Below are 18,227 nucleotides of genomic sequence, written 5' to 3'. Positions count from 1 at the left end.
GTCTTATAGTCTTGTAATCTTATTACTCACATACTCTTGTGATTGTGATTGTGAACTTATGGATTATGATTTATGACTTACTACAAGTCTAAAACTTCTTATGGTTGTAAAATTTTGAAGCCATTTAAGTTCTTTGATAGTTTGATGTGTAATGTATTTAATACTTTATAGTTGATAACATGAATTACTTGATATCTCTACATTTCGATTTTACACATAGGGTTGACTTAGAAGACGTAGTTAGGGTTATTTTCTCACAATTCTAAGGCCACCAATGTGTTCAAAGGCCTTAAATAGACTAAATACCAAATTTCAGCCCAACCGGGGTCCTAAAACCCACCGAGAATGGGTTACCGAGATTACGCCAAAATTTTGGTAGATCTCGCCATCTCGGTGAGATCTCGGTCGAGATCTCTCTATTTTGGAGTGGCAAGATCTCGCTCTCGAGCGAGATCTCCCACCATGGTTACAGGCACTGAAGGTGGTGAAGGTGGTAGCGGTGGTGGACTTCAAGAACATTATGTGATAATAGTACTAGAGTCATCGAACCCATTTGATTCACTAGAAAGAGACATTTTACACATGCCACCCAGGACAAAGACCATGGTGGCATACCTCGTCACAAGAGCAAGCCCTCCTCCACAGAGACTAGGAGTTACCCGAGAAAGCCTCATTGGTAATTCCACCCGCCGGGACAGACAGACGCAGACACTGAGAGCTTATTTGACTCATCTATAACGTGTGTATTGAGATAATTGGTGCGAGTTCACCTCAAAGGGGTTCACAGCAAAGTGGGTTATATTTAAAACTACTTTTGAAGAGTTCATCATTAATTTGCAAACTAAAACAATTAAATTTCACATTTCTATCACTCACTCTTTTTGTAGAACTTGACCACAGAGAATTTAAGTTGAAAGTCATAGGAACATTAAACCACATAAATCTTCGATTTCTCTTTCTTATCGTTTGTTTTTTATTCTTAATTTTTTTTATTTTTTATCAGTAACAGAAAATTCATTAAAGAAGCATTTGAGGGCTCCAGGAGTTCAATCCCAAATTGTACAAAGATAATTATAGAAGAAAATGGCTTGGAACTGAATCAATGAGTTTAATTGAAGAGCTTCATTTAATCAACTCATAAAAATAAGGTCCAAAGACAGTACAATAAAAACGTACAGCAACACATTCTCACTTAGAGAACAGTAAAGGCTCCAAAAGTCAACTATTGAGATTATTAAGGAAGAAAAAATATTGCTTAACAGCCTACCTAATATTTAAAACAAAAAAGAGAACACGAATATAAGGAGCAATCCTCAATGGTAGGGAATCCAAGGGTACCGGAGACAAATAGATAGCATAGACAACGAAATCAGCGACCAAAACTAACAGAAAAGTGACCTGAAAAAGCAGTAAGAAAATGCATTAGTGAACAAAATCCAAGGGAGGCATGCAAATAAAAATAAGGGTGGTTCTAAGATTTACTAAGTGCAGTGATTGATGATCATTTACAACCTGCCACATGGTAAACAAGTAAGCCCATTTAATTGAGAACCTTACAAACAGATAAATTTTATCATCAAATGAGTGAGGAAACGGTTAAAAATTCATAAACCAAATTTTCAAATTTCACTAAAATAAAGTAGAAACCAAAGACGGAAAATCAGCAATTCCATTAATGTTTAAACTTGGGGCTTACAATACATATGGCGTTAAAATCTACCTAATCTCAAGGGTGTGGGGATCCTCTTATCATATACACCCGTTAATGTATGGTCAACTTCCACAATAGTGGATGTTAGATTATCCGATAGCAGAACACAATTAACCATGTAAATAAAGATCCATGGTGAAAGTTAACTTATCCGATAACATGACACAATTAACCTTGTTAAGGAAAGACATGGTCAAAGAACTCAGCTGACAAAAAAGAGAAGAGAAAATATATCACATGATCCATCTGTGTGTGTGTGAGGAAGAGAGGGAGAGTGCAAAAAGAGACATCTAAAAAGATTTAAAGAATTGGCATCTACAAACTCATTCATGAAAATTAAGTTCTGCCACAACCATATGAGGATAAAAACATATTTTCATCTTCTCCATAGTGTCCTGACCAGCTTTAACACATTATTGTGTATTAACAAACTCAATTTATGGAAAGTCAGTTCAGCCATGACTAGAAGAGGACAAAGATGTACTTTTCACATTCTCTTCCCCAGCTTTACAACATTAACCAACTTTGTCACACTTCACAATGTTAACGCTGTAATAGTTTGTTCATATAACGTGTACTACAGTACTACTCTATTAGTATCTCAGCTTAAGTTTGTTCATATAAAGTGTACTACAGTACTACTCTATTAGTATCTCAGCTTAAGTTGTATTTCTGTTCTTTTCCCTTTTTACCATTAACATCCTTAGGGAGGTAGTTGTAATTTAAGGGATGCCATTGAATAAATATTGGTAAGAGCACTTCACCCTTCCAACATGTGTCTCTTCTTTTTTTATTTCTTCTTTTTCTTCTTCCATCTCCCAACCTTCTCAACTCTTGTTCTTCATTTCTTGTTGATCCTCTTACTTTTTGACTTGGCAAAAGAGCAGGTTTGAGAATCAGCAAAGTTCTCTTTTCTCTGAATCTCTTCACAACCCTAGAGAAGTTAAGGATCCCATTGGAAGTTATACCCCATTGAGGTTTACTCACTCACCAGCAGTCAAATGGAAGAGTCACCATACAAGTGATATGAAGCCTTGAAGCATCCCATGAAAGTCAGCCTCCATTAACAGCCGGCTTCAGCTTGTTATCCTCAATTCCCTCTGCACGAGAACCATAATGGCAAGATTTTTGGCCCTCTAGAATCACTTAGAGGTTCTTCTTCACAGCCCTAAGGCTGTCCACTGATGGAGATGGTCGATAACCATATTCAAATTTTTGAGCTTCACAAGAATTGCTGTCCCAGTTTTTTCCAGCCGAACTTCTATGTGGAATGATGCAATGAACGGTTGTTATGGAACATGGAATAAATTCCGGTCAAAACATTCAAGATTTCGACCCAAATGCATGCAAAATCTCAAATGAAACGGAATTCCCAATATTTCGTATTGTTACCAAGTTTTGACAGAAATTTCACAGGTTTCGACTGAAATTTCGCAAGTTTCGACACTTCAACTTGTTTTTCCTTGGTTTTTATTGATTTCTATACCATTTTCACCTAATTTCCACAACTCCTTTGCCTTCAAAAACTTCTTTTTCCTTCAAACGCCTCTTAAGCCACATTAGCTACAAAGGAAACTCTGTCAGCAACAAAATGTGAAGCATGAGCCATGCCCAATAGTTCCAACTTCCCACTTTTTTACTTTTGTTTTCTTCATGCATTAAATGATCTTGCATTGCTCTGAAATTAATATTTGTTTAGTCTAGGTCTATGACCCCATTAAATGATCTTGCATCCTTATCAATCCCATGTGCACACAAGGGGGGACAGGATCAGCAACAAGGACAGGTGGCCAAAATAGATTGGACAGTAGCCACCAGGGGAACAGGGAAGATCATTCATTTGGCAAAAAGGGATTGGAGAGAGGTTCAGCAGGTAGTTAGGAATGTTTTGATACGTAGGGGAAGGAGAGAGAGGAGAGAATATGGATCAAGTCACTAGTTTAGAGCAGGCTGAGCTTGCCGAGGAGAGCAGGGCTCCAGGGTGAGGTCTGGCACATGAGTTGTGTTGAGTTGTGCTGCTGCTGTTTTTTTGTATTGGTTTTGATGTCAATGAATGGAATGCTAAGTACATATGGTGCTCTATTTGTAAGGGTGTTCTGAGATCGAATAAAGCAACCTTACTGTTCTACCCTATTCTGTGTTTGTTATTCCTGGCTGTGATTGTGGTGGTAGTGTGAGTGTTGTGCTTGTGTGTGAGATTGAACTAAGACTATCAGAGGTCTTAACGACTTGGTAGCAAAACGCGTCTGATCCAAGGGATGGTCAGAAGCAGGTTGCAGGGGATATCTCAGCCTAAATGTATTTTTCTGGTATCGTCTCGATTTGCATGAGATCTCATCTCAAGGTCTCAAAAAAAGGAGATCTTGATGAGATCTCACAAGACCTCGAACTACGAAAGCATGTTGACTCACCAAAGGGAGCGCTCTGGGTACATCGTGTTAGGGGCAAGGGAAGAAACATGGGAAGGGGAAGAGATGGAAGGGTGAGGAAAGGAAGCAGAGAAAAGGGTCGGGGCAGAGAAGCCACTCAGCTGCCCAAATTTTCATCTTCAATTATGAATCTTTAAGTAGGCTCTAGAAGTCAATACTTACCATATGGATATTGATTTTCAAGCAGGACAGTAAGTAAATCAAGGATTGGATTACTTGCAAGTTGCAATCGACTCTGATCTTGATAGTTGTTCTTCAGACTAATGGAGAGGGAGCTTGATTGGGGACCTTCTAGGACGCACATCAACTGGATATGCGCACCATGGCCATCTGAATTTAGATCACACACTAAGCTGAAAATCCTCACAAGTCGCAAGGAAGAAGAAATGTAGCTGCATCTTGCACAGAAAATGTTGAAAATCTGAGTTATATTTTCGGGTCCCATGATGGAGTTTGTTCATAAAGAGGCTTAGGCCCTAATCCCATTACTACATACCATCAGGGAGAAATTTACAATAAATTAAAATGAATTACCATCCTATAACTAAAAACATGAAATTAAACCAAGTACAAAGCTAATTTTGTAATCAACCTGACTAACCCTAATGGCACCCTTAAAAGTGGCCCAATATATAGAAAATCCATGGGATACATACATGACCCAACAGTAGAGTTATTCCCAAAGAAGCCCAAGAAGCTGTTATCAATTGTGTTCTTCATGGCAATACTGTTTTACAACCATTAGAATGACTTCTCCAACAATTATTCTACTGTTGAATAAACACAGCTATTCAACTATTATTTTCTTTCTGTCCCATTAACAATCTATTTTCTTATTCCCCATGCCTACCACTACCTCTCCAATCCATTCATCAGGACAGCCAATTTGGTTTATATTACTTAAGAGCAGAATTCCATCAGAATTTCAAACCAAACTGACCACCTGATCAGCAGTTTTTCATCTTTCCCATAATCAGTCGCTCTGTTAAGTATTCTGCAGTTTCGAGCCCAACTTATGAAATTATTGTTCATTGCATAGAGTTCTTTGGCATTGACCCTACTTTGTTTCAAAGCTAAAATTCCACACCCCTGATCCCTGACTTATTCCCACTTCCCACTCTGTTCTGTTTCATACCCTTATCACAGCCTGGGTACTTCTCAAATCTCAAGCGTGTATCATTCCCTCATCTAAGGTCCTGTTTTGGGGTTTTTGTCTTTTGGATTTGTTTGAAGCTTTCAGACCCGCCCTAGGTTAAGTGGTCCCACTTTTGTCCTTATCAAGTGCTCATTGCCCCTTGATGTTCGCAGGAAAGGAAATTTTGACATAAGCAGAATCTCTATTCTCTATAGACCTAAACTTGCCCTGCCATGTTCATAAGAATGAAACTTTCAAAGGTATCTCCAATAAAAAACAAGAATCCATCTTAGAAGTACATGCATAAAATTAAAGTGTTGAACAAGACTTTTATTTTGGAAACAGATGTCACCTACCTTCAATTTGTTCAGAGGGTTCTTCCAATAAAGATATCCTCCCTCATAAGTGATTGGAAATAAGGTGTGTACGACTAGTATGACGAGAGTTATGATCTGCAAGGATGCTAGCTTATGTAAGCAGCATAAATACAGATGAAATAGCAGTGACAAAAGTAGCAATAAAACAAAAGAAAAGGAAAACCAGTAATGTGCAAGACTCGGTACGAAAGTTCAGATGAACAACTTGAAGCACAGACTACAAGCCAAGTGATACTAACTCCTTATGCCATCAATTTCATCACAAAATGGCACTAGATTCCAATTTAAGTAGCATCCCCAGTCCATACTTACGGTTACCATAATTGTCAAGGCAACACCTAGGGAAGACGTCTTGGACTCCATGGTCACCCTGTTGGTGTTACCTTTTGTCCAGGCCCCCTCCAACACCATGACAATGATGATAACTACTTATTCAGCATATGCAGTCAAAGAAAAATACTGGTCCGGATTTTGCATTATGGACAAATAATGTTGGTAAAATAAAGACACGTCCCCTCAGCTATGGAGAACTGAACCTTTGCATTGTGGGTTTAAAAGAGAGTTCTAGAAGGAGAGGCAAGTTGCTCCTAAATCAATCAAAATCTACATTATCATATGCAAAAGGGTTGAACACTATCATCTTTCGTGGACCTTTAGGACCCATGTTACTCAAAAAAAATTTGAAATTGACCCTTATTTGGAAGCATTTCAAAGTTGCAGCCGCCATCATTGAAATCCACAAGAAAATAAACCACAGGTAACAGTTAGAATTAGTAAAAGAGCAAAAGAGGGAACACAAAAAAGCACCAGCAGGATATAATCCACTTCCTTTTTTATTTCTTACAATTAGTTTTTTACTATTTATCACTCTCATGATTCAGTCGCTATATATGCTTAGTTGATTTGAGGTTTTCACATTTTCTAACATGAAAGACTTCTAGGGATTTCCTCCGCTTCAATCTTTCTCCTCCACTCTCCTCCAGTATTCTGCTTTTCCTTATTCTTACTTGGTGAATTGCTGATAGAGGAATTTTGAAGAGACTTCATCTGTTTGGTTGAAGGATCCAGCACCATCTTACAGACATTTCGGGAGAACAATTTGAAGACTAGTTCATGGGATGAATGAGAGCTAGGTCTTGTTTTACAAAGACACTTCTACAAATTTTATTTTGATTCAGTTAAGAATCGATATTTTTTGGACCTCAGTTTCAACACATTGAAGTCGTGTGCTGCTTTGTTGCTTCTCTTTCCGGTTACATTGATGCTCTTTTTTTTTCCTTTTCCTTTTTTTTTTTTTTTTTTTTTTTTTTCTCTTTTAATTTCTGCATGCTGCTTGTTGCTCCTGTTGCTGGCTACATTGGTGGTGGTTTCTTCTTTTTTTATTTCTGGAAGATCCAATTTGCTGCTTAACATATTGTCTCAGATACTGTTGGTGGTGCTTTGTGCTTACTTTGTAACCTATTGAAGTTTATTTTGGAATCTATTTGCTTTTGTTGATGGAGTTCTCCTTTGACAGGAGAATCCTCAAAAGACTCTTAAGCCCTCCATCACTGAGGTTAACTCCTCTTCCACTCATTGACTGACAGAGAAGAAAATAAAAGGTGATTCTAGTTCCCACCAGTGGAAAACCATTGTAAAAGTGGTTTTAACTTCAAACTAATCATGGGCAGAAAGCTCACTTAACAAAGCTTTCCCCCTACAGAAGATGAGTATTGGGAGACCATTGATGCTTGTATCCTAGGACAGATGTTCAACTCTATTGCTGATAAGATTGTGGATCTTGTAACTCACTTGGACAATGAGAAAGCTTTGTGGGAATACTCGGTGCTTTATATTCTGGTCAGAATAATTTATCTTGGATATATCACAGGAGTTTCACCATTATTGATTGAAGAGTAGACCCCTAATCCAATATTTTGCTGATAATAAACGAATGTTAGAAGAACAAATTATATTCTTCCTTTCTTCTGATGTAATTCTCATGAAAAACCTATAGGATGGGTTTTTTGGGTGGTTCTGGAAGGAGTTTGACTTGGTTTGTTAACAGATTCTTGATTTTTACAAGGTCCCCACTTTGGTTGATACTTTTTCAAGTGTTCTTCGTGTATCTTGAGAGAACTTTGATGATACTACTCCCATTGACAATTCAGTCCTTGCATCTTTTACTCCTACTTATGGTGCTTCAGGAGGACAAATTTCAGGATGCAATTGAGGAGAAATACCAGTAAACCCATGACTACAGTTCCACAAACTTGATCAGAAGCTCTAGCCATCATTGTGGCCAGGACATATCCAACAATTTTGCTAGAAACTTGAATGTATACTTCCAGGTTGTCAATACTATTTCATTGGACTACACTGCTGCCCCTCCACAGCCTAAGGGGAGACTGCATAAATGTCTGATTAGGATTATATTCTGCTCTCCCAGTTCCAGGCTCTCCAATCACAACCATCCATTGCAGCCTTTGTTCACACAGGTAATGCAACATATGTCTCTCATCCATTTCTTGACCTTAGGTTATTGATTCAGCCATTCAGGTGACCATACAAGTAGTCTTCCAGGTGTCGTTTCCTTTTTTCTTGTCCATCTTCATCGAGTGTTAGTTTGTTAACCCCACTGCTAATGGTTCCATGCCAACATTAAAGGCACATTAATGGTGAACCTTACCGTTCTTTGTCATTATCATCCATTTTATATTTATAAGAGCTTCCTTTTAAATTTATTATGCATTCACAAACTTACCACCACTTCCAAATTCCAATTATTCAATCACCTTTTTCTGGCTTTTGTGTCTTCCAAGATCTTAAAACAAAGAAGTAGATTAGTAGAGGCTGGGAGTCTAGGGGGTGTTAGTTGTTCCAAGATTCCTCCTCTTGATATGAATTCGACCATTTCTATCCCCCCCCCCCATATTTATTTTCTTATCTGGCATCCTTCATTGTAAAGTTTGCAGTTATTGAATAATCATTTTAAAAAGGTTTCTAGTTTATCATATGAGTCTTGTCAGTTTGGGAAGATTCATCATGTGCATGCTATACCTCTCGTGTTAATATAAACTCTAACCAAGCTTTTTCTTTAGTTCATTCTGATGTTTGCAGTCCATGTCCGGTTATTTCTAGGATGTGTTTTAGTACTTCATTACCTTTGCGGATGATTACTCCAAGCTCCAAAGTTACTTGGAGTCAATTAATGAAAAATTGTTTTGAGTCATTTGATATTTTTTGCAGCCACACTGCTGAAATTTGTACTCAATTTGGCGTCATTAATAAGATTCTTCATAGTGATAATGCATAATGAATATTTTTCAACCTCCTTTGATACATTCATGACTTCTAACGGCCTTTTTCCACTAGTCCTCTAATACTACACCCCACAACAGAATGGTGTAGTTGAGAGGAAGAATTTTTGCTTGATGGAAATCACTAGTTCATTATTGTATGGAATACGGGTTTCAAAACCTTTTAGCTGATGCCGTTTTGACTGCTTGCTATCTTATTAATCATATGACCCTGTTTTGTTTTGAAAGGTAGAATTTGCATTCTTTGTTTTTCCCATCTACTCACTTTTTGTGTTAGCTCCTCATGTGTTTAGGAATGTTTGTTTTATTCACGATAAGTTGATAATTGTCTAAGGGTGTCTAAGTTAGATCCATAGGCTTTTAAATGCATTTGTTGTTGGTTATTACTGTACGCAAAAGGATTATCATTGTTAGTTCCTTAAGTTAAGAAAATACTATGTCACTGTTGATGTTTTCTTCTTTTGAGTCTACTCAATCTAATCGTGTTGGTGTTTCTACCCTTGATAGTAATCTTCCTGTCATTATTTCTCAGACGGTGGTTCCACAGCTTCTAGTTCAGCCTCCTCTTCTGCCTGATCAAATAGATGCCACAATTGTTTGTCTTTGTCAAAAGCATCCGAAGACTATTTCTGCTCCCACACTCCTTTGCCTCTGTCTCCATCTATAGATCCAGTGGTAAGTCCTCCTATTCTTGATATTCTACTCCCTTTGAAAAGGTACTCAGAGAATTTCATTTCACATTTTGGAGCTCGAAGCTACATTCCCATCTCTAGTTTCATTCCATATTCTCGTCTTTTTCCTGTTATTTGTACTTGTTTATCTCTAATTGAGAGTCACCATGTTCCTAAGGCTGTTTCAGAAATCTTGTCTAATCTTAGGTGGATAGCAGCTGTAATTGAGTAGCACCATGTTCCTAAGGCTGTTTCGGAAATCCTGTCTAATCTTAGGCGGATAGCAGCTGTAATTGACTAGCCGTCAACATCACATGACAATCGGACTTGGGGATCACGTCATCCCTTTGCCAGCTGGGGAAATTGCCATTGGGTTTTTGTTGCCAAAGTTAACCCTAATGGCAACCTTACACATTTTACGTCCATGCTTGCGGCTAATGGGTGCGCTTAGATTTATGATGTGGAATACTGGAACACTTTTTCTTCAATGGAAAAGCTTACTTATGTCTAGGTTTTGATCTCCTTGGCTGCTGTTTTCCATTGGGCTTTATATCAGTGATGTAATTCCCAAATCGAGGGCCAGTCTTCAGGATCAATTAAATGAATTCAGCATTAAATTAGGGTTTAAACACCTTAGAGATGAACAGCAACTGACTAGAACTAATTACACCCTGTGGATAGGGAATTTGACTTTTAAACGAGGTCTAAGGGAAGTTAGGGTTGACAGGAAGAGGTATGGTGTTCATGTTAGGGTGTTGGTAGAATTAAAGAATTTAGCTGTTTTAATGTTTAGGATCAAATCCAGAATTCTAGGGTTTAACTAATTAAAGTTTTTCAATTTCTAGGTCTTCTAAAGGGGAATCTATGGTTAGGGTTGCAATCAAAGGTAGTGTAGGGGGAGGAAAGATGATCCTAAAGTAGAATGGGGTTGGGATGAGGAGTTGTAAAGTATGATTGAAAACTAAGATTCGGGTTTCAATTAAAGAGAAAAGAGGAAATTAGGGATTTAGGGCTAATCATGTTTAGGGTGAAGGATTAGGGCTGAGATAGGGGATCGAAGGTAGGGAAGGGGAAGGACAATTTGGTTCCTAGAGGAGGTAGGGTTTGACTAAGGGGTTTAGGGAGATCTAGGATCCGGGCTTGGGAAAATTCTGGGTTTTAGAAATCTAGGGAGTCTTATGCTGCAGCAAGGAGAAAAGGAGAAGAAGAAGAAGAAAAAGAAGAATTAGAAAAGGGGCACCAGGGTTGCCCCTAGGGATTGGGGGAAGGGCTTGCAATAGGGCTGGGGCCGGGATTAGAAGAAACTAGGTTTTGGGGAATGGGGAGGGGTTGCAAGTGGGAGAAGGAAGAAAGAGAAGGCAGGCTGGGGAGGGGGCTTAACTTGCTGTTGTTGAGGGCTGAATAACAAAACTCGCAGAAATTGTAGAGCTCAAGCGCCGTAGGGTCTCCCCCTCTGGAACTCTCCAGCACTCCTCAGTATCCTTCAAACCCAAATTTTATTAATTCAACTTAGCTTGTTCACAGATGAATGGCTCTTTTTATAGCCTTTACATGAAGGATTTCCTAATAGGATTCAAAAACAAGAAGCTCTATTTGGAAGAGAACTCACACTCACACTGTGACTCAGCTAGGAAAATAATTAAAGGAAAAATACTGCTGTAAGGACTCCAAAGGAAATAATACTTACAAAATTTTAAAGGAACTCCTAACTTGAGAAGAAAAAAATCCAATTTAAAATAGATTCTAACTTGAATCTCCTACTTGGACTAGGACTCTAAACAAGGACTCAAAAAACAAAGTAAAAGTAGATTTGGACTCCTAAATTATGCTGCATCAAACCAAACCAAAAGGGACTCAAAAGGGAGTGGTAAAATAACCAAATTGCCCCCCATATGTTTTGGCCTTCCTGTAGGGCCGCATGGTTCATGGCTGCTGTTCCTTCCTTCCTCTAGGCTCTTGGGGTTTCTCTCTGGAGGGGGTCCTTCTGGTTACATCAATCAGCTTGATGTGAAGAACATTTTCCTTAATGGTGATCTCTACAAGGAAGTGTATATGAAGCAACCTCCTGGGTTTGTTGCTCAAGGGAAAAATGGTATGGCCTGTTGACTTAAAGAGGAGTTGTATAGGCTGAAACAGTTGCTTCGGGTATGGTTTGATTGGTTTACTTCAACTCATTTTGGGCTAACTTATTGTGGAAGCAATCACTCAATGTATTTCCACCATTCTAATGCCAGAAAATTATTTCTTGTTCTTTATGTGGATGACATTATCATCATTACAGATGTCTCTGTTGGTATTGACAGACAGATTTATTAGCAAAAACAATTTAAGACTGAAAATCGAAACACTTATGTCTTGGCTGTAACAGTTGCTTAGTCCAAAAAAGTGATCTTCTTGTCACAACATATGTATGTGATTGATTTGCTATTTATAGAAAGGATGCCTAGATCCAAACCTTTGGATACTCCCATGGATTCTGAAGTAAAACTTTTGCCTAATGATGAAGCTGCTCTGGATGATCTAGAGAAGTATCGAAGCTTGCTAATAAATTGAACTATCTGATTGTGACCCAACCTAATATTGCTTTTCCTATCAGTGCCGTCAGTCAATTTCTATCTGCTTCTCGAATGTCTCATTAGGATGTTGTTCTACGAATATTAAGGTATCTAAAGAAGGCTCCTGGCCATGGATTACTTTACACAGATCATGATCACACAATGGTTGAAGGCTTTTCAGATCAGACTGGGCTACGTCACTAGTTGATAAAAGGTTAACCATAAGTTATTCCACTCTGGTTTAAGGAAATTTCGTGACTTGGAAGAGTGTTAAGAAACACTATGTTGGTAGAATGGCTTATTGATCAATGTGATCTCAAGCCCTCTATTTATAATAAACTGAAAAGAACACTATTACATAAATACCCTTGGGTAATAAGGAATAGAAATTTACATGAACAAAAACTCTAATAGAGTTGAAATCTTAGTAGAGCTCAACCAACACTCCCTCCTAAAGTTGAGGCATAGATATTAGTCATGCCCAACTTGCCTACAATAGAAAACAAATCTCCTTCTTTCAAACCCTTAGTAAAAACATCTGCCACTTGGCCTCTAGACTTCACAAAAGGCATGCAAATAAGTCCTTGTTCCAGCTTTCCTTTGACAAAAAAACCTGTCAATTTCAATGTGCTTAGTTCGATCATGTTGCACCAGATTATTAGCAATACTAATAGCAGCTTTGTTGTTACAATATAGCATCATAGGGTTTGGAACTTGGACTCTAATATCTTGTAACAAGCCTTTCAACCATAGTAGCTCACAAAATCCACGAACTTTAGCTTTATATTCAGTTTTGGTACTGGATAAAGCTACCACATTCTATTTCTTACTTCTCCAAGTAACTAGATTACCTCCAACAAAGGTACAATAACCTGAAATTAACTTCCTATCTGGAGATCCAGCCCAATCTGCATCAGTGTATGCTTCTACTCTTAGATTATCAATGGGTGACAAAAGTATGATTTTCCAAGAGTTACCTTCAAAAATTGTAGTATTCTGGTAACAGCCTTCATATGAGCTAAATATGGATCATACATGAATTGGCTCACTATCCCCACAGCAAAGCGATGTCTAGCCTGGTGTGGGACAAGTAAATAAGTTTCCCTACCAGCCTTTGGTATCTTCCTTTGTCCACTGGTTCTCCCCCTTTTTCTTTAAGTTTAGCTCCAGCTTCAATAGGGGTATCAATTGCTTTACACCCTAACATTCCCACTTCTGATAATAAATCTAGGACATAATTTCTTTGGGATAAAAATATACCCTTCTTTGATTGAGCCACCTCAATCCCTAAGAAGTACTGTAACTTCCCTAGATCTTTAATCTTAAACTCTCTGCCAAGAAAGTCCTTCAACCTTTGAATTTCTTTAACATCATTCCCTGTGATGACAAATTGACAATATCATCCACATAAACAATGAGAAGTGTGATATTAGTACCTGACTTATTGACAAATAGTGTATGATCAGCATTGCTTTGCTTGTGCCCAATCAAAGTCATTGCCTTCAGGAGGAGTCCAAACCAGCATCTAGGAGACCGTTATAACCCATAAATTGATCTCTTCAACCGACAAACTTTCCCTACAGTATTATCATCGGAGAAACCATGTGGGATTTTCATATAGACTTCTTCCTCTAACTCCCCATGTAAAAAGGCATTCTTTACGTCTAATTGGTGCAAGTTAAAATTTTTAATCACAGCTAAAGACAACAGAACTCTGACGCATTCAGTTTTGCAACAGGGGCAAAAGTCTCCTGATAATCAATCTCATTAGGTCTAGGTAACCCCTTTGCAACGAGTCTAACCTTCAACTTGTTGATTGATCCATCCATATTTTGTTTAACCACAAACACCCATTTGCAGTCCACTGCTTTTTTTCTAGGAGAAAGTGCAACCAGCTCCCAAGTATCATTTTTCTTCATTGCCTGCATTTCCTCTACCATAGCTACCTTCCATCTCTTATTAACATAGGTTTCCTATCAACTTTAGGAACAAATATAGATGCTAAAGATGATATAAAAGCACGGTAAGAGTCAGACAAAGAGTCACAAGAGACAAATTTAGCAATGAGATTTTGAGTACAAGATTTGACTCCTTTTCTCACAGCAATAAGAAGATCAGAAGAAGATACCTTAAGGGGAACAGTAGAATCTGATTCTGGAGCAAAAGACTGAAGCAGTAACGTGTCACCTTTCTCCACCTGCTTTAGCCCATTGAAATTCTTCCTTTGATAAGTTTGCACCTCCTTATTATGGTCAATCTTGTTTTGAAAGACCTCAATAGTGTGCCTCATAGGAGTGGTCTCCTCCTGACCAGGTTCTTCACATGTTTCAAAAAACAGAGGGGGGGAATTATAGTCCTCAGGTATATTGGCTGAAGTCTCCCCTTAGTTAGGAAACACTTCTTGAACTCCTAAGTTGTGTTGTGGTGAAATGATAGAAAGGTCTAAAGATTGAAATAACACCTCTCCTCTAGGGCTCTCCCCTAGAGAGGTGTATAATAAGGGCAAGACTCATTAAAAATGACATCCATAGAGACAATGGTTTTCCTGAAAGGAGGAAGATAACATTTGTGCCCTTTCTGAGTAGCAGAATACCCTAGAAAATGCAACGTAGGCCACAGGGAGCAGCTTACTTTGATGGGCTATGATTCTAGCATAACAGACACATCCAAACACCTTTGGAGGAATAATAAAAGAAGACGTTCCCTAGAGAAGCTCATTAGGACATTTAAAACCACGTATCCTACTAGGCATCCTATTCATAAGGTAAGAGGCAATGAGTATAGCATCAGTCCAGTATTGGTCAGGGACATTCATATCAATCATAAGTGAACAGGCTATCTCTAAAAGATGTGGATTCTTCCTTTCGGCAACCCCATTTTGGGCAGCTGTATCAACACAATTGGTCTAGTGTATTATACCAAAGTCAGAGAGATATCTTTGAAACTCACCATCAATATACTCTATGCCATTGTCACTGCGAAGGATCTTCATAGTGGCATTGAACTGAGTCTTAATCATATTATGAAAATCACAAAAACATCGAAAAACCTTATTTTTTTGTCTTAAAAGATAAATCCATGTAGAACGAGAGTGACAATCAATAAAAGTAACAAAGTACCTATGGCCGGACCCCACACATCCAGTATGAATGAGTCCATAAAGAACAGATTTTCTATTATGAAGAGAAGGTAAATAAGTAGAATGAGTACGCTTCACAAAAAAATTCATCCGTTTTACAAGAAGAAACTAAATCGGGAAATACTCTCTCAAGAGTTCCTAAAAGGGGGTGACCTAGCCTACGGTGCCACTGTTGAAGGTCAGATATTATTGAATGGATTTGATTAGGAGATGCATTCAGAGCAGAAGTAGATCCTCCAATTGGCTCCAAAAGATAAAGTCCATTGTCTAGTTTACCACGTCCAATCTCCTTCCCTGTTACCCAATCCTGGAAGACACAGTAAAATGGGGGGAAAATCACTTTACAATTCAAGTCATGTGTAAGACTACTGATAGAGAGCAAGCTAGTACAGAAAGAGGGAACGTGTAAAACTTTAGACAAAGAAAGTGATGGAGAATGTTGAATGGTCCCTTTTCCAGCAATGGAAGAATAGGAGCCATCAGCAATTCGAACTTTATCTTTTCCAGAAGTTGGAGCATAATGTAAGAAAAAAGATAATGAACCTGTCATATGATCTGTGGCTCCTGTATCAATGATCTAGGGAGCAGAAACTGAATAAACATAGTAACCTATAAAAGTTTTACCTGAAGTTGCAAGGTAGGAGTTGGTATGGGTAGTGGAGGAACAATAGTAGAGGTTGTACCGGCAATAGAATACTGCAGAATACATCGCAGAATAGCTAACTCTTCCTGTGAAAAACCAATGTCTGCAGAGGGTGTTGTGGAAAATGTCTCAAAAATATTAGCATTCGGTTTTCCCCTTCTTTATGCTCTTTTTTGCTCAAAATCTATAGTCTTCCCATGGAGCTTCCAACAATTGGCCTTGGTATGATATGTTTATGACAATGCTTACACTTGACAATCTCCTTAGCCGAATCAAATTTAGTGCTAACAGACTATGAGGTTGATTTATCCACAATAGGAGCATGAGGCATGGCTAATTGACAGCTTTCCTCACACTAAACAAGGGCATAAGACTGTTCGAGTGTAGGAAAGGGAGAACGACTTAATACTTGCACTCTAATCTGATCATACTCCACATTAAAACCTGCTAAGAAGTCATACCCAAATCTTATCAATGTGCTTCCTATAAGTAGTCACATCATCTGGATTAGTGGGGTGATAATCCCCATAATGATCCAACTCCTACCAGAGAGACCACAACTCAGCATAATATTGGGCCACAGTCAATTCCTTTTGGGTAATCTCATTAAGCTTCTTTTATAGATCTTAAACTTGTGCATCATTCCCTAACTGTCCATATGTTTCAAGTAGTAGCCTTCAGATTTAGGCTGAAGTATCAAGTAATAGGTATCCACAAGCAATATTTGGACTCATGGAATTTAAAAGGAATGACATAATAAGAGAGCCATTCGATATCCATTTATTCTGTGAAACACCTGTGGTAGTAGGTTTGATAGTGGTGCTCATAATGTGTCCAACAAGTCCTCTTCCGGCAATAGTCAGGTAAGTAGATCGAGATCAAATCAAATAATTTGTTCCATCAAATCGAACCGAAAGAGGATGAAGAGTGGGGGTAATGTTCAAAGCCAGTGGGAGCAGTAGTACCATTGGTAATTGCCATGTTGAAAAAATTGACTACAATTCTTCAGTCGTCACCCTTCAACAATAACTGAAACGTCGCAGAGTGTTCTTTCTTTCTTCTTCTTCTCTTTATTTCTTTCTTTCTTTCTTCCCTTTTTTTTTTTTCCTTTTTGGGAAATTACAAGTCCCTAAAAATCTGAATTTGCAATTAGGTCCCTAAAACTATGCAGATTTACACGTAAGTCCCTGAAAAATGTGTACCTTTGCAAATAGGTCCCTGAAAATTGAAAATTTGCAAATAGGTCCCTGAAACTATGCAAATTTACATATAAGTTTCTGAAAATTTGTAAATTTGCAACTAGGTCCCTGAAGATATGCAAATTTACCAAAATATCCCTGAAAGAATGTAAATTTACAAACTAAACCCCTCAACCATCGTATTTATGTTTCCATTTTTTTTGTCAGGCTAATCAAATCGAAAAACAGCAGGTGTATGAGCAGGAATCTGGTCTTCAGGACCGTCTCTTTCAGACGAAGAACGAGAAAAAAATGAAGAAATAACTCACTATAGGTGTATGAGCAGCGAAAGTTGCAGATGCAGCAGCAGTTGCAGGAGCAGTTGCAGAAGCAGAAGCAGTTGTTGATTTCTTCTTCTCTTCTTCTTTCCTCTTTTTTCTGTTCTTATTCTTCCCTATTGGAACCGAGACGGAACAAAACCAAGACGGAACTGAATCGAATTTCTTCTCTTCTTCCCTATTTTTTTTTTGTTATTATTCTTTCCTATTCAAACCGAGACGGAACTAAAGAACTCTTCTTCTCTTCTTTTTTTCTGTTTTTGTTCTTCCCTAGTTGAACCGAGAGTTCTTGTTCTTCCCTAGTTGAACCGAGACAGAACTGAAAAACTGCCAGAAAAAGACAAGTAGAACTGAAGAACTGCGATGGGTTTGTAATGGGTTTGAAAAAATATCAGAACAAGAAGGTAGGTCTGTCTTCCCTAATCGAACTAAGGCTCTGATGCCATGTTGAGAAACACTATGTTGGTAGAATGGCTTATTGATCAGTGTGATCTCAAGCCCTCTATTTATAATAAACTGGAAAGAACATTATTACATAAATACCCTTGGGTAACATGAAATAGAAATTTACATGAACAAAAAGTCTAATAGAGTTGAACTCCTAGTAGAACTCAACCAACAAAGAGTAAAAAGCAGACTACGGATGCTCAGTCACGTGCAAAGTCAGAGTATCAAGCTGCAGCATGTCACTTGTGAGTTGGTGACGATCAGAGATTTAGACAACTCGATTTTGTTGATAGTTCATCCATGTC

General features: G+C 38.2%; 1 protein-coding gene across 1 annotated transcript in view; it reads right to left on the bottom strand.

The window, feature by feature from the left end:
• Nucleotides 1-18,227, bottom strand: part of TPC1 (two-pore channel 1) — a 168,057-nt gene that overhangs the window by 132,768 nt on the left and 17,062 nt on the right. The window contains exons 4-5 of the mRNA XM_089135592.1: nucleotides 5,632-5,727; nucleotides 1,268-1,398 (exon numbers count right to left, since the gene is read on the bottom strand). Coding sequence (XP_088991718.1) covers nucleotides 1,268-1,398; nucleotides 5,632-5,727 — 227 coding nt within the window. The remainder of the gene's footprint in view (nucleotides 1-1,267; nucleotides 1,399-5,631; nucleotides 5,728-18,227) is intronic.

This window comes from Hakea prostrata, chromosome 9 (genome assembly GCF_041222555.1).
Source record: "Hakea prostrata isolate BN-2017 chromosome 9, UWA_Hpros_2, whole genome shotgun sequence".
NCBI classification, from domain to species: Eukaryota; Viridiplantae; Streptophyta; class Magnoliopsida; order Proteales; family Proteaceae; genus Hakea; species Hakea prostrata.
This window is presented reverse-complemented; position numbering and strand designations above follow the sequence as displayed.